The sequence below is a fragment of the Letharia lupina genome (genome assembly GCF_014066315.1).
Source record: "Letharia lupina isolate WasteWater1 chromosome Unknown contig_4, whole genome shotgun sequence".
NCBI lineage: Eukaryota > Fungi > Ascomycota > Lecanoromycetes > Lecanorales > Parmeliaceae > Letharia > Letharia lupina.
This window is the reverse complement of record NW_023502973.1, coordinates 1197648-1213765: the sequence shown is the minus strand read 5'-3', so window position 1 is coordinate 1213765 and position 16118 is coordinate 1197648. Positions and strand designations below refer to the sequence as shown.

Genomic DNA, 16118 nt, shown 5'->3' with positions numbered 1-16118 from the left:
CCCGTCGAGTGACTCGTCTTCCCCAGTAAGGGAAATGTGGCCGAAAGTAGAGATGTAGATAAAAGCAAGACTCACGGCAATCCAAACTGCTCGGTAGATCTCAACTGTTATGAACGACGAGCGAGAGCGTTGCATGTTATCAAATGATTCAGGGCGAGTCTAATCAGCAGTCGTGTAACAATCCCTTCTGCATTCTACCGTCACTCTATGAACATCGAACGGCTCAGCCGCTGTATATGCAATCCAATTCCGTGGGCATCCACTTTCGTTCCTTGGATCCCAATTCCCAAACCCTATCCCACCTCAGCCTGTCCAAATGTATTTGCGCATCAATAGCGTACTGTGCCGCGATCTTTTGGTCGAGAAGGGTATATTGAGCGGCAATACACTCACTGTGAGCCTCACCGATAGCGGCTCTCCGTTCACAAATCTTCGCGATCTTGCTTTCATCGTCCATCTTCCAACCGTCGAGCCAACCCTCATATTCAATATCGATCATGCCCCGCTTCACAAGCCGTTTCTCATCCCACAGGCACCAGCCCCATTGCGGACAGCCTACCTGCAAAGACTGTATGACAAATCTGCGAGGTGTATTGGGAATACTGGCATCATAACAATGGCGAATCCTATGCCAGACAATAGGATGGGATCTAGCGTGCTGGCTTTGCCTGAAAGCTGCGACCAAGACATGGTCCTCCGGGCTTCCTGTATCCCAGTGATCGATGTCGCGGATTAGGCGTTGGAGGAGCGCGGGTTCCCGGATCAGTTCATCTTTTGAACCACACGACCGAAGGTATTGGAGGCGGTTGACTTTGAGTGCGAGATGGAAACGAACGGCCTCAAGCTCATCGTGTTCCCAGCGACTGAGATTGGGAAGGAAACGGCTTAAGGCTTCTGGACGGTATGCTTCGCTGCGACCTTGAAGCCAATTTGGCACGCTGCCGCTGATAGGTTGTTTGCTCTGAGATTGGACATATTGTCTAGTGCCTCTGGATTTGACTTCACAAATCTCCCGAGAGGAACTTACTTCTTCTGGATGACACATGTCGTAGCAAAGCTGAAAACGCCAAAAAGAGCGTCGGATCCGGTGGAGCTCTATCGGTGAGAGTGGCATACTATGCCTAATACAGGGACCTAGGACACGATCACTGGCGAAGGATTCCGTGAGACTCTCGATGCTCTCTGATATTGTGATGAGGTCCAAAATCGCAGAGAGCGGATACCGGCGTAAGCGGGGTTGAGTATAACACACTTTGGCGTCGAGATGATGTTTGATGAAATCGGTGATTTGGCTTGGGTGAATTGGCGGGTGACTTCGAACGGCTAGCACGTCCAGGGCCGAGTTTCGAAGCTCAGCTGACATGTTGTCCACAATGCCGGCAAATATTTCTTTGCTGATCAGGTTGAAAATAATGAACGTCCTTGGGTAGGCGGTAAAGAGCCTCGAAAGTGCAGCCATATCAGGTAAGTACTTCATTACTGCAATAAGCAGCTCGGCAGGGAGTTCGTGCAGACCGCAACCAGTGACGCCTCTGGGGCATGCTGTCGATTTTTGATCTTCAGGGGCTTCCTCAATTCCAAGCATCTTATTGAATCCAGGCCCTAGAATCGCCGATGTGAAAGATTTCTGATCGTGTTATAAGCGTAGAGTGAATGTTGAGAGTGCTATAGAGTCAACTGCAATTGCACGCTTCAATTGGGAGATCAAGGCCTCAATATTAAATGGTCGCGAGCCAAGGACGGTACCTCGAAGCTGTGACTCAAATTGCATTATATTTATTTTTTCTGCACGTGATATTGCAATATAATTCAATAGAACCATTCCCAATAGTCACGGTAGGGACTTTCCAATGCTATTGGAGGCCTAGTACAAATCATGAAACAAGAAAGAGACATCGTGAACTCACCAAAAAGGGTCTCGTCAATTTTTCTAAATACGGACTCTGGGCGCTACAACCGCGGAAAAGCCCTTCGGCGAGAGCATGACTGTTATGCTGAAGAAGAACACTTCGTGTTCCATTCCGAGCATTGGCTTCTTTCTATTGTACACAAGTTGGCAGTTGCAGTTCCGGAAGCAATCGCCTAGTAATGTCGACATGGTCAGCAGAGTCCTCGTACTTTGGAGATTTAAAATTCCTGGAATAGACATGAGGTACCTTATCTACCCTTCCTGACCCACCCCTCCACCGCTTCCCTGCTCTCTCCCACCCTCTCATCGAACCATTTCTTGGTCGCTTCCTCTCTAATCTTCGCTTGCCTCCAGCCCTCTTCTATCGCCCCCCTAACCCTCATATGGTTTATAGAGATCACCGGCGCCTTCTCCTCATAAGTCCACACCAGTTCCCCTACATTTCTCGTCGTAACAGGCAGCACAATCCACGCAGCTCCTAAGCCCACCGCGAACGGCACTGTCGCCCGCAGCAGTATATTTCGGTTTCGAGATATTATTGAGCCTGTCATTGCCGCTACAAGAACATAGAGCGCGCCTGGCATGACACGTTCATGGGTTTCGGGAGGAGGAGCCAAGGAAGCAATTGTCTGGGTGAAAGAATGTTCTTGGTGGAGGACAGTGGACATGAAGTTGTTGAGGCGATCTTCCGTTCTGACGGTATGGGCGTGTATAAAGAGGCGGGCATGTTTTATCTGGCCTGCTAGACGGTCTGTTGGCGTCGGAGATGAAGGGAGGGAATCTTCCTTGGGTGCTGGGGATGATTTGGGAGGGTCAAGCAGAGCGAGATCATCGTAGATGGGTTTCCGAGGAAGCTACATTGAACGGTTAGCACAATGAAGCAACGATACGATTCAATGCCTTGCAAGTTCTTGAGGAGGCGCCTCAGCGTGAAGTGTAGAATATGGATAAAGAAGCAGGCCGGCGGTGAGAGCAGCGATTGCCGAGGGGGGAATAGGACGCTAGACATATCAGCTCATATCAAGGGTTGCCAATTGATGTAGGAGGGCTTACCTGTCGTAGTAGAGGTCTGAATGTCATATTGTTGTCTTAGAAAAACACCAAATTCTGGAGGAAGAGCGTGATCCAGATGCAAAAGACGAGAGGCACTAGGCTGTTTCCACTAATGCCAAACTTAGTCTAGTCTAGCGGAATTCGAGACTCTGAATTCACAACACCACTCATCACCCTAGAGTGCTTACAATTTATTTCAGGATACAGACTCTCCGCTAAGGTAGTTAACAAATGCACGCCAACTGCAAATATATCAGGAAAAGTAGCTTCAACTATCCGACCAGTAGTGGATGTCTTCGCTAAGATTTCCGAGAGTCCGAGGCCAGCATCGAGCCGTTGCTAGTCAATAACGATATGATATGATTGTCCCATGATTCGTCAAATTCTACGTATCTTACAAAACAAGTCCGACGACCAACGACGACGTCCTTCCATGCCATGACCAACATTTCAGAAGCCAACTCTTATCTCGACTCTACTCATCCGCGAGATCACCCTGAAACAAGGAAACAAAGTCGCACCATCTCCATCTTCTGCGTTGATGAGGCTTGGAGATAGGGATAGGGATGAGATTGGACGATGTGGGCAACATGGTCGAGGAATTTTTTTCAGTGGACGCGTCTTATGAAGGGTAGGTCCCGTAGTTGTTTTAAGGGGTGTCTCCGCCTCTGCATACCTTGACCGAGACGTACTCTGTACGGATTGGAAACTAGACGTGACCACGTTAGGCACATGTCAGGCTGCTCCAACCCTCATATCAGCCATTTTTAGAGCCAAGATCCATAGCATAGGGGCAAGCTTGTTTTACAGAGCTCTTTAGATTGAGAGATCTGGCGGAAACTGTTGTACGATCAATGTATCAATAAAGAGGATCTTTCCCAGCCTCTGTCGCTAAAAGACTGCTGCAAATGTCGTTCTCATGTATATCGTTTCCCTTGAAAGTCTCCACACATGCCGCAATTTCCAACTCCCGCAAACGCTTCGCCGATGGGTTTTGAATCGCTCTAGGGCCAGACCCTGCCTACCCATAACGCCAGATTGAAGAAGCCACCGAGTGGTTATACCGTAATGCACAGGAGTTCGCAGAAGAGATCATCACGCTTTTAGAACCATCTCTGCTCCTGGCGCCAAATTTGCAACATTCACGTTGCTTCCCAACTCCTGCCTTAGCATTTTTCTAACCTCCTCCTTCGTGTATTTTCTTGTCTTCACTGACATCACAGAAAGCCCAGTGTTATCCTTGTCCTCATCGTGTGCGCTGATCCAACATCTGGCCATCAGGTTTTGCGCTATCTCGATCCCACCGGGTGAGCCCGCTGCGACATTACCGCCGAGATACCAAGGATTTTCGACGCGGTCGAAAGAGTGCAGCAGAAGTGTCAGAGGAAGAGCAGCGATGGACACCAGATGCGTAGAGGCGTAGGCACGAATGAGGGAGTAATTGACGCCATGGGGAGAGTAAATAAAAGATAATGCTTTTTCGGCATGGATGCGGGAGGTGGATGTGACAGAGCTTCTGGAGGATATGGAGAGGTTGTGGTTGGAGTTGCTTTGATGGGATGATGGGGTGGAGGCAGAGGAGAGGGTGTTACTGTCGGTACGCAGAGTGCTGCTTTGCCATGTAGGTGATTCAGGAGGGGTCATTGGCAGGTTCTGCGGCGCTGGAGGATATTGAGATTGGTGGAAAGGTGGCTGAGAATTTGGCGAGATTGGAGAGAAAGGACGCGATGGTATGCAGCTGGATGATGGTGGTCGATAGGTGACTCCAATGGCGTTATGTACTTTGGCCATATCCAATTTGGCCGGTATGAACGAAATGGTCGCTTCACCTGGTGTCCCTCCCGGAATAATTGGCGGAATGTAAAACCTAATGACTGAATCGGGCTTTCGTTCGGAGAAAGGGCGCAACGAATGGACCATGTCAGGGTGGAAGAACTTCATCCCTCTAATTTTCTTGGCTGCTGTTGGCTCGGCCAAGATGGTAGTGATGGGTGATGTGGGATCCAGTTGTCGCAGTGTAGCTTCATGACAATGATCAGGCTTATCTTGTGAGATGAGGACCACGTTTGGCTCTGGTATATGTGAGAGGTGCGGAATGCACGATGGCGTGGTGTGTTTTGAAAGGAGGAATTTGGGATGCCACATTGTTGTGGGACCTGAGAGCCATGGATCAACGAGTATGGAGAAAGTGCCTGGAGGCTGCTGAAATTGAGATCCTAGAGGAGTCTGTGGATAATTATCATTCGGAGAGAAAGTGAGGAGAAATGTGGTGTCTCCGTTGAGATGCTTGACAGTCAAAGACATGATGTAGGATGGGTGATCGGAATGCGCTCCAGGGCGTGGCTTCGTCTTTTGCAAGTTGATGTCACATCACCATCAGTATGTCAAGAGTAGCCTGGTCGCATAGTTGTCAAGAATTGAAAATACTCAATATTGGCGAGGAAGAAGGCATGATGATTGAAATGATGAAGGGGTTAATTGGCTCGTCGCTCGATAATAGGAGATGGAATGGTGGACTTGAGGAGACGATGCGGAAGGAAAGTGAAGTCGAACGGCTTGCATCAAGCTTTCCAGCCCATGGGGAATATTGCTACTAGTAACCAATCATCTTCGAGAAACGCCGCAGCGCCAAGATCAAAGTCCGCTCAGACTTGCCCTGGTGCCGGTGTCTCCATCGCCAAGGCAAGATTCCATGACAGTCGAGCCGAGCTTTTGCGGGTAGACCGGAAGCCTCATCGAAGCATCTCACCCAAGCCACCGGAGTCAGGCCCTCAGCGCATAAATTATATTATACAACTACGAGTAAAGGCCTATGAATTAAATTCATAACCGTTTTTTTTAATCAGGGCTGTCGAGTAAATTTGGTGAGCGGTCTTTGGTGAGCGATCTTTGGTGAGCGATATTTGAATTCCTTGCCTTTAAATATCTATAAGACTAAATTTAGTAATTCTTTTTTTATCTGAAAGCCCACATTACGTTCTATAATTTAAAAGAAAAATCTCAAAATTTTAATAGAAAACAAAAGAGTTATTTTAAAATCAAATAATGTACACCTGTTTTTTGATCAGGGCTGTCGAGCGGACTTTGGTGAGCGAACTTTGGTGAGCGATATTTGAATTCCTTGCGCTTTAATAATTATAAGACTAAATTTAGGAATTCTTTTTTTATCTGAAAGCCCATATTTCGATTTACAATTTAAAAAAAAAATCTCAAAAACTTAATAGAAAATAAAAAAGTTATTCTATGTGTTAATAACGTACACCTATTTTTTTGATAGTTGCGGACGCTAATTTGTTTACCCGCGGTGTCTAACCAAAAAGCGTAGACCTGACGAATTGATGATTGGCTGCATATACAAATTCAAGGTTTTCTAGTTCAGCCCTACCTTATTCTTTTATATATACTGATATACTGATTATCAAGTAGGTACCTTTCTTTCGCAACACACGCAAAAGTCATCATGCAGACCAGCCTACCAAGTGAAGGCGAGAACTCATCAGATCTCTTCAGACCCTCTAAGCGGAGGAAGTTCTACCGCAAGCGCACTGATGGAGAAGACGAAGGATCACCCACTCACTCATCCGCACCTCCTCCAGAGTCGATGACCGTCGACGAACTCATCTCTCACCAAGGCCGCCTTACCGAGACTCAGCACCACAAGACAGACGAGGAGCCCTTGTCAATCGCAGCAATCCTCCGCCAAAGAAAGCTTGCTTTGCCGCGAAAAGGCGGCATCGAATTCACCAACAGCCATACGTCTACTTCAAGCATCTCGCAGACCAGTGATGCTCTCATAGTGAAGGAGGGCAACACCCCGGCAGACATCAAATCAGTTATCGAGCGCTTTGCCCCTCAAACAGGCCAGGTCTCAGACGTAGCCGATAAGCATATGTACGCCTTTCCCCCACCTACCCTTGATTGAAACCTAGATGCAGCGACTAACGTGATAAGGATGGCATACATAGATTCCGAATTGGCTAAACGTCAACGTCAAAATCAATCTACCTCTACGCAATCTCTAAACGGGCAAGAGCTGTCACCCAACGGAGCTCTGCTTGACGCAGGGCTACACCGCCAGCCCGCAGCTCTGGGAAAGCTCCACGAAATCGACCTTGGCCCAGACGCCAAACTCCGCAATATCGCCTTAACCGAAGCTGCTCAGCGCAGGCTCGAAGGCATAGAGCCGGAAATAGAGGAGTCTACGGGCAAAGTTCGCTTACGAAGAGATGGTAAGCCGTGGCGGCCTCGCAAGCGGCGAAACAGTGAGGATGTCAAACGAGATAAGCTCGTTGAAGAAGTTATGCGCGAATCTAGGCTTGACATCTACGATGAGCCGGATGAAGAAGTGAACAATGACGATCAAGCGGCCGATGATCGTATCGCCGAGCAATTCAGGCGGGAATTCATGGATGCTATCTCAAGCCGCCAGCAGAAGGCGGCACAGGCAAAGAAACCTGTAAAGGGAAAGGAAGTGGACGATCAACCCAGAGGGCCGAAGTTGGGAGGAAGCAGGAGTGCTAGGGCGGCAATGAGGGAGAGAGAGGAGGCTGCGAAGAAGAAGAAGTAGGATCGATCCTAGTTTGGAAGATGCCAGCGATGCTCTGATAGACGGGCTTGTCAGCCTACGTATTCAATTTTCCAGGATGGTCTCCGCTACCCAAGTCATCAGTCTCGTAAGAACCAATGACAGATCTCCTTCCCAAGAATACACTGGCACAGCACCCATTGCGTCTTCCTTCTTGTTCCCGCCCCTAACCTCTCCCTCTACGTTACCTTGCGGCCTGGGTCCTCACCCTCACCTACGCCGTTCATATCTACGATGAAGGAGGGGGGTGTGGTTACCTTTTCGCTATTCGTGGTCACTCACTTCGCGCGATGGAACAGTATCACGATGACCCAACGGCAAGCCATGCCTAGTTTCAGATTGTGAGACCATTCCAAATGCTTGCCATCCTCTTCTAAAAGACATCTGCTCCGACGAAGATTATGCATCACCGCCAGCTTCTCAAGGCAGCTCGCAGCTTCTTTCTATCCGGACCCTCTCACGCAGCCACCACGAAACTTTCAGCGTCTCAACAGTCTCTAGCATCCAACCTGGCCGCCTCCTCAAGCATCTTCCCGGCCTTGAACTTCAGATCCTTCGCCAAATGCTGGCGCGGGTAGAAGTCGAGGTAGCATGTGTAGTAATAAGCACCGTGCACAACGTCCTGCACCGCAGGCCCGTATACGGTTTAGAAGAAATCCTTCAGTTCGGAAAACTTGCTCTCACGCTGGGACTGGGACTGGGAGGCCCGGAGAAGTAGTGTTCTGGAGTTGTTTCGAGAGCGAGAAACGGCTGGCTGACGAGGTTGCGGTAGATTTTCAGTCGAAGTTCGGCAGGGAAAGACACTACGCTCCGGTCGGACTGACTGTCACTCATTGTGGATTGGATTTGGGTTTGCTTGAGTAGACCGAAAGAGGGGAATTTGGACACAGACGATACCAGGACTCAATTCGTTAGTAAGGAAGTAGAGCAGGCCTATGCATATTTTATTCACTGCGTCACAAAGGCACTCCCAAGATCTACCTTAGGAACGAAGCTGTTGATGTCTATCAAGTTTGCCGGGAGGGGTAGTGCGAGGTCTAGACAGGTTACTGCTAATGAAGAGAAGAGGTTTTGCAAAGGAGGAAAGAGTGATACTAACGAAGTCCAGTAACCGGCGCTAGTCTGAATCTGGCAGCATGTTGAAATCTCCTTGAGTGAGTGAATTATGTACCATGAGGGGACTGAGATTACCAATTCGCCGTCATTGGCGGAAAGGAAGAGTTGTTTGGTTACTTTGGCGTTGACTATCAGGCTGTCTCGAAAGCCAGAGTGTTGGTAAATACCTGGATATACAGTTACTACTATAATGAGACTTATCACTAGATATGGTATTCTTAATAATGTCTAAGGAAGAAGGATATCTATATACAGAGAATGCCTTCATATACCCATAACTAGACCGAATAAGTACTAGTAATAGCGAGTATTAAGTCGTTTCAACACTGGCAAAAAATAGAAAATGAGGCTATTCATATACTATATTCCTTCTTTATAATCCCTATAATCGCAATTACTCCCTCTACTATAGTGGGCGTAGATTTAATTATAATAGGCGTATTTCTAGTAGTACTGCGCTAAGACGACTTTCTATTAGTTAGTATTAATATCTTATCTTTTTATTTAGTCTTTTAGATCTAATTCTAGATAATTCGTATTTACTAGACGTTATAGTGCGTTATATCCCTTATTCTTTATTATTAAATCAACTAAATTCTTATCTCCTCTAATTTATAGAATCTCGATAATCTCCCGTTATTTGTATGATTATCTTAGATATAGAATGTCTATTATTAGTCTCTTCTCTTATATTGTCTCTAGCTTAATAAGATATTTATATAGAGATTTCGAGTCTATATATATAGAAAGAGATATTTTTCCCTAGAGAGTATTAGAGAAGATTTAATTTAGAGTAGATTTTATAATAGCTATAATGTCGAATCTTAGAGATAATACGTAAAGTTTAAAGGCTAATACGCTTCTAGTAACTCGACGATATTTAATCGATTACTAATAAATAATATTAATCTTATTCTAAGCGTCAGCTAGAGCTATTACATAGCCGATTTAAAAAAAAAGGTCTTTATTATTAATGAATAACGAATTTATAAAAACTATAATTCTTAGAGATATTATATCTAATTTAATAAATGTGAGATCTCTTTTTTTTATTTATTATAAAAGATAGCGATTTAGATATTAAGTATTATCGTAAATAGGATTTATAATCTAAGCGGCGTATAATAAGATAAATATAGCTTATAGCTATAACATAGTAATAATATATACTTCTTATACTCGCTAAGCGACGTATTATTCTTTCGTAAACAATTTCGTAAATAATTAAATCTTCTTCGCTTATCTAAGTTAGCTAATTCTTATATTATTCTTAAAAGTAATAATAAACTCGTTAAATTTTAGAGATTATTTTAAAGTAAGTCTCTTATATAGCTTAACTAGTAGTTCGGCGATATATAGTTCTCGTAATTTTAGGTTTATAAACTCGATAATACTGGCGATAAGAGAGTTATTAGTTTATAAGTCAATAATTATTATCGTATTATCGTTAAATAGTAGATAAGTATCGAATATAGATAGGGTTATTCCCAGCTTCTTTATATAATACTTATAATATATCTAAAATTAATAAATATCGAACTTAGTAATTCTATAGAGGGAGAGAATAATATAAAGTATTATTTTTAAGAATAGTTTTATTTCAGCTAGGATTAAAATAAAGATATCTCTAATTAACTCGAATCGAGATTATATATATATTTAAATAATATCGCGTAGATATAGAGATAGCTATAGAATAATTAACGCTAGAGCGATAATAAATCATTAATTAACTCGTTAAATAATAGGGGCCTAGATAAGGATCCTATACTTCTTCGAGTTATTAAATACTTATACTACTAGTCGCGACTTCTCGAAGACTTTCTCGATATCCTTATTCTTAATTTAGTTCATAAAACGATTATTAAATATTCGTGCTTCTATGGGAATATCTTCGATTTTTATAATCTTAAATATATTCTTTTTAAATAGTCTATTTAGTTCTTTTTATTAGAATATCTAAAAGTTTAATAAAGATAGCTATAGTATAAACTTAGATATATAGATCGTGATATTAATAGAGTTTTAAAAATAAATAAGAATATATTAACATTAAGGAGAGTTATAACGTAGTAGAGCGTCTTAAGAAGAGTCTTAATAATCTTAATTATCGTTATTTTCGTATTAAGTATCGTCTAATTATGAAGATTCTTATTCGAGAAGCTTAAGAGACTCGATGAAGGTATCTATTTCTTTTAAATATAGCTTAATAATAGTAACTTGAAAGTCTATAGAATTATTAGATAATTCGATGATATATATCTTTTAAGAAGTAGCTAGCAATTTATATAATTTAGTTTATTTCTTTTAATATATTCTTTATATTAGTATCGAGGAACTAATTAGAGTATTATATATTCTTATAGTCTAAAGGCTATTTCGCTAATATAAAGTATTATTAATCTATCTCTTAGCGTAGAGTTTTATAACTTTAATTATTACTATATTAATAGCTTTTACTCTCTTAATAATAGATAAAATTAATATATCGTCGTTTATAATATAGAGAAAGGTTTTAAAAACTAGTAATATAAGAATAAAACTATTATATTCGACTATATCGTTAATAGCCTTAATAGTTATTTATAGATAAATCTTCTTCTTAATATTTTAATTCTTTAATTCCGCAGTAATTATCGAATAGGCTCGTCTTAATAGAGTATAATATTATTTTATTAGGTCGATAGAATTAGCAACCTTAATTAATACGCATTTCGTTTAAATACTTAGAGTTCTAGCATTTTATCTAAACTCGATATTATTAAAGTTAATTCTAGCGTTATAAATAATAATATCTAAAGATTTAATATATATATCTATCTAGTATAATCTAAGTATATCCTATATATAAGAGATAGTTATATTTATTAATTATCGGGCGGCTTAAAATAAAGTTCTCTTATTAATAACTTATAGAACTAGACTATTATTAATATAGAGAATATCGATAATAATTATATAATTAAAATAGATATTATCCTCGTCTTTAAGTGAGAATTTAAAACGATCTAAGAATTGAGAGTGCTTTTAATAGAGTGTATAGAACTCGATAATTCGTTTAAGTATATAACGATGTTCGAAGTCGTTATAGCCAGCTTTCTTTAGAGTTCGAATAAATCTATTAATTAAGAGATAATTAAATTAACGATATAGTTAATATAACTCGATATTAGTTAGATAATTAATTAATATAAGATCTTATATTAAGAATAAATATTCGTGAAAGCGAATAATTAAGATTATAGATCTATTTCTTAAAATAACTTAATTCTTAAGATTATTTAGATAGATCTCTAGTCTATTTATATCTTAAATATATAGTAGAAATAGAATATTAGTTTATATTACGTGGAAATCGACTCGGCCAATAAGCGAATTTACTATAAGTTTTTCAATTAATGCTACTATCTTAATTTCAAATTAAGTAATAATACTACTAATAGTAACATTTAATTATATATTAAATTCCCTTATATAGGCTTTTACTTAATTGTATCTAGTAGTAGATATATGTACGACTTCGATATCTAGTATAATATTATAAAACTATTTTAAGATATATCGGCTAGTGATAAGAAAGCTGCTAGACTTAATAATATTATAATATATAAAATAGCTGGAAAGCTCTAAGTAATATATTTAGACTTAGTTCGATATAACTATAAAAGTAATTATAATAAAGTTTTCGATCTCTTTTAAGTCGATTTCTTAAACGTCGAGAGTTAAGGCCTCGAAATCCTCGATCTTATTCTTCTAGCCTTTAAACTCTTAAATATAGAAGTTATATCGCTTATTAATCGAGTTAATAAACCGCTTAGCGAACTTATTTCGAGACTTCTAGCGTTTCTTATCGATATACTTAATTAATTAACAGCGTGTTCTTCTATAGATAAAGTACTTCTAAAAGTTATTTATTTTCGAAGACGATTTACTATAATTACCCTGATTTTAAGATTAATTTAGAGATTAATTAATATAATACTTTCGATTAGTAAAGTATATTGTAGGTCTAAATAACTTGAATCTCTTAGTCTTTATAACTTCTTCGTAATTCTTAATTATAATATAGATATTATTAATTAGTCTCGTAATTATAATCGTCTATTATAGAATTATAATACTATATGTAGGGATATTACTATAAGAGATAATTATCTTATTTCGAAGTACTATATCTAACTGAAATTCGTAATTTAGCCCTCTTTAGATTTAACGAAGTTATTAAATCATCTTATTAAAGATAATCTTCTTATTCTTTTTAGAACTAGCTTAGAGTAAGCCTCTTAGACTAATACTATTTCACTTACGAAGTATAAAACGACGATATTCTTCTCCCTCGAAATAATCTTAAAATTAATCGAAGAGTTATTAAATAGTAAGATTAATTCCTTAATAACTAGAGTAATAATATTGTAATACTATAGATTTTAGTATAATTAAAAATACTATTTAAAGAATCTATTAAGAGATCTCAACTCTCTTATAAAGATCTATAAAAATTATAAATTTATAGCTAAGACTCTCGATAAAACTCTTATTATACTTCTTCTTAATAGTATATAATTTGACTAGAGTAGTAAGTTTCTTACTATAGCCGTGATTTTATTCGATATTAAAGTTTTAAATAACTTTATAAAGCGAGAATAATAGATATAGAACTCGATAATTTAGATTATAAGCTAATATTAAAAAGAGAATTAAAGTAGAATTCTTCAATCGATAAGGCGGTTATAAGAAAAGAGAAATAGTATTCTTTGATTAATAAGATTAATAATAAGATAATTACAAGGAGAGAGAAATAGTATTCTTCGATCGATAAGGCTAATAAGACTATTACTGAGAAGAGTAATGCTTTAATAGAGAACGGTTCTCGTCATTCAATAATTATAAGATTTCTTCTTAGATTATATTCGCCAATAATTCGACTATTAAAACTCCTTATTCTTTTTTAATATAGACTTTATTAATTCGTAGATAATTTTATAAGCTATATTACTAGTCTTTGAAAAGGGTCTTAAAGTTCTTTTTAGCAAATTATCGAAATTCCTTAATAAAGATATCTGAGAGAGACTTTTATTTATTTTTATTGTAGTCTTATATTCTCTAATAAACGAATTATTCGATTCTCTCATTAGTATTTATTAGATTAACTCCTTTAGATAGTATATTCTTTAATTATTATAGAGTTATAATATTAGACGATTTAATTAAAGATAAAAATTTAGATTTCTTATTCTTAAAGTTCATTTTGAATATATGTTATATATTAATATAATATAAAGCTTAATAATATTTAGTATTTTCTAAGTATTTTCTCTACTAAGTAAGAGTCGTAGAAATTATAGAAATTATAGTTCTATTTAATCGAATCGTTATAATAAGCGAAATCGATTAAGTAACATAGAACCGTGTGAAATACCGCAGCGATATCGAAACGAACTTTCTTTAAGAGTATAGCCTTACTAATCTATATACTAGTATTAAAGTATACTAATTAGTATTAATAATATCTAGATATACAGTTACTACTATAATAAGACTTATCACTAGATATAATATTCTTAATAATATCTAAGGAAGAAGGATATCTATGTACAGAGAATGCCTTCATATACCTATGACTAGACCGAATGAGTACTAGTGGTAGCGAGTGTTGAGTCGTTCCAACACAGAGTGAGTTCAAGCACGAAGCTAAGACTTCATACGATCCTCACCCTACAAAGACTTATGATTAGCTTTCCTTCCCCAATTGACAGAGGTCGGTGAGACTTCCAGCGTTTCATCACTCAGCGTGGTACTGAGTGCCATCTTCTACTTCCTCCAATCTCATCATAAGCTCAGTTCCTCATAAACATAAATCCACGATGTCTCCTCACAAACTCGATTACGCGATCTAATTGTGGCGGTAACACCACACTACGCTCTGGATCTTCCATTTTAGAAAACACAAATACCCAATAATGCATCATGGCCCAAAGACAAAGCAGACCGAAAGCCCCCGAGACTTTTCTTAAACGCTTAGTGACCGTGGCGGCAGATTGGAGGGAGGAGGTCGTTTTTCGACAAGTCAGAGTCAAAATGTTGCAGCATGAGAGTATGGCATGAGCAGGAGTCCACTCAACGCTGTGTCCTCTTTGAAGAAATCATTCGAGCCGCTGGCTGCCACTGCTTTCCAACGAGATTGAGCCTTCCACTGGCAGGAATGAAATGCACTCGGCCGTGGACTCCACCGGCTGACCGCAGACACGGCTGAGAAGCCTCATGCATGTTTCCCGCCTTACGTGGCACTACAGAGCCAGTCGTTGGCTTTCTTGCAGTACTCATCACGAGAACAGAGGGATGCTTATTAGGGATAGTACAACGAATGCCAAGTGCAGCTGAGGAATTCCATCGACGAAGCATTTCGATGAGAGAATTTGAGCAAGCCAGAAGCCTTAGCCGCATGCGAAATCCCCTACAAAAGGCGCTCAATCTTTGAAAGTTTTGTCCTCATATCTTGCATTTACCCTCCCTTCCTCTTAGGCCAGGCTACACACTGCCACCGTCTCTCACCTCACACGCCCAAAATGTTATCCTCAACTCGCAGCATCATGGACCAGCACCCGGATCGCGAATCCTTCTACCGCAATCTATCCTTACTCGCCACCGCTGCCTTGGCCGTGCACGTCTCGTGGACATACGACAGCCCCGGCGACTGCGACTCCCTCGCCGGCTGGCTGGCCTCCGTGATGCCCACGATACTGAGCGGGCTGATCCTACTCGGTCTCTTCTTCGTGACAGCCGACGATATAGCTTCGGATCAACCCACGCGATTCTTCAGCCTCACCGAAACCTCTCCGCACAGCGGCCCCGGGGGGGAAAGGATCCGGACATCTGGCAACCCTGATCGAGAAGATCGTCATCTTTTTTACGTCCAGGTTGTTGCGTTTGCAGTGGGCCTGGGCGTCTCCACCGATCTGATTGACGGATGGTATCGGCTTTGTCAGGCCGCGTGGGCCGCGTATGCGAAGAGCCAGCCCCACAGTCTTCTGATTTTGGTGACCGTTTTGCTTCTTAACTTGGGCGTTCTTTTACTCATGACTTGGATGCCGATATTCGGTTTGCTGCAGACTAAACAGGATCTTGGCGGCCGGCTGCCTACCGAAGGTTCTGAGGAGAGGGCTAGGCTGAGGACTCTTATTGCGGCGGCGGAGGCTTATGAAGAGGATTTGCGATCGCAGATGGAGCCGTCACATTCGAAGGTGCAAGTCGTTGGCGAATTCCTGGACCGGTTGCGGAAGTGGCAGAGCAGCGGTCATTGACGGGGGCAAGGGTAAATTCATAATTATCTCAGGCAGTTAGAAACGGAAGTCCTTATACCATAATGCCATGCACCCTCTGGAGCGCGCCCTATCTTATATGACTACCGAGCGACGTGAATACACCGTAATCGGCCCTGGGGCAAGAAAGGTGCGT

General features: G+C 40.7%; 5 protein-coding genes across 5 annotated transcripts; 2 read left to right on the top strand and 3 right to left on the bottom strand.

Annotated features, from left to right (window-relative positions):
• Positions 1-223: 223 nt before the first annotated feature.
• HO133_007962 (uncharacterized protein) lies at positions 224-1477 on the bottom strand (the record flags this gene model as incomplete). The annotated part of the gene is made up of 1 exon (XM_037298830.1): positions 224-1477. The coding sequence occupies one exon, from the start codon at positions 1475-1477 to the stop codon at positions 224-226; it is 1254 nt and encodes a 417-aa protein (XP_037156166.1).
• Positions 1478-2157: 680 nt separating this feature from the next.
• HO133_007961 (uncharacterized protein) lies at positions 2158-2989 on the bottom strand (the record flags this gene model as incomplete). The annotated part of the gene is made up of 2 exons (XM_037298829.1): positions 2158-2763; positions 2963-2989. The coding sequence occupies 2 exons, from the start codon at positions 2987-2989 to the stop codon at positions 2158-2160; spliced, it is 633 nt and encodes a 210-aa protein (XP_037156165.1).
• Positions 2990-4057: 1068 nt separating this feature from the next.
• Positions 4058-5266, bottom strand: HO133_007960 (uncharacterized protein; the record flags this gene model as incomplete). The annotated part of the gene is made up of 1 exon (XM_037298828.1): positions 4058-5266. The coding sequence occupies one exon, from the start codon at positions 5264-5266 to the stop codon at positions 4058-4060; it is 1209 nt and encodes a 402-aa protein (XP_037156164.1).
• A 1156-nt stretch (positions 5267-6422) lies between these two features.
• HO133_007959 (uncharacterized protein) lies at positions 6423-7529 on the top strand (the record flags this gene model as incomplete). The annotated part of the gene is made up of 2 exons (XM_037298827.1): positions 6423-6853; positions 6914-7529. 2 exons carry the CDS (start codon positions 6423-6425, stop codon positions 7527-7529), a joined length of 1047 nt encoding a protein of 348 aa, XP_037156163.1.
• A 7700-nt stretch (positions 7530-15229) lies between these two features.
• On the top strand, positions 15230-15964 carry HO133_007958 (uncharacterized protein; the record flags this gene model as incomplete). The annotated part of the gene is made up of 1 exon (XM_037298826.1): positions 15230-15964. One exon carries the CDS (start codon positions 15230-15232, stop codon positions 15962-15964), a length of 735 nt encoding a protein of 244 aa, XP_037156162.1.
• Between the last annotated feature and the right edge of the window lie 154 nt (positions 15965-16118).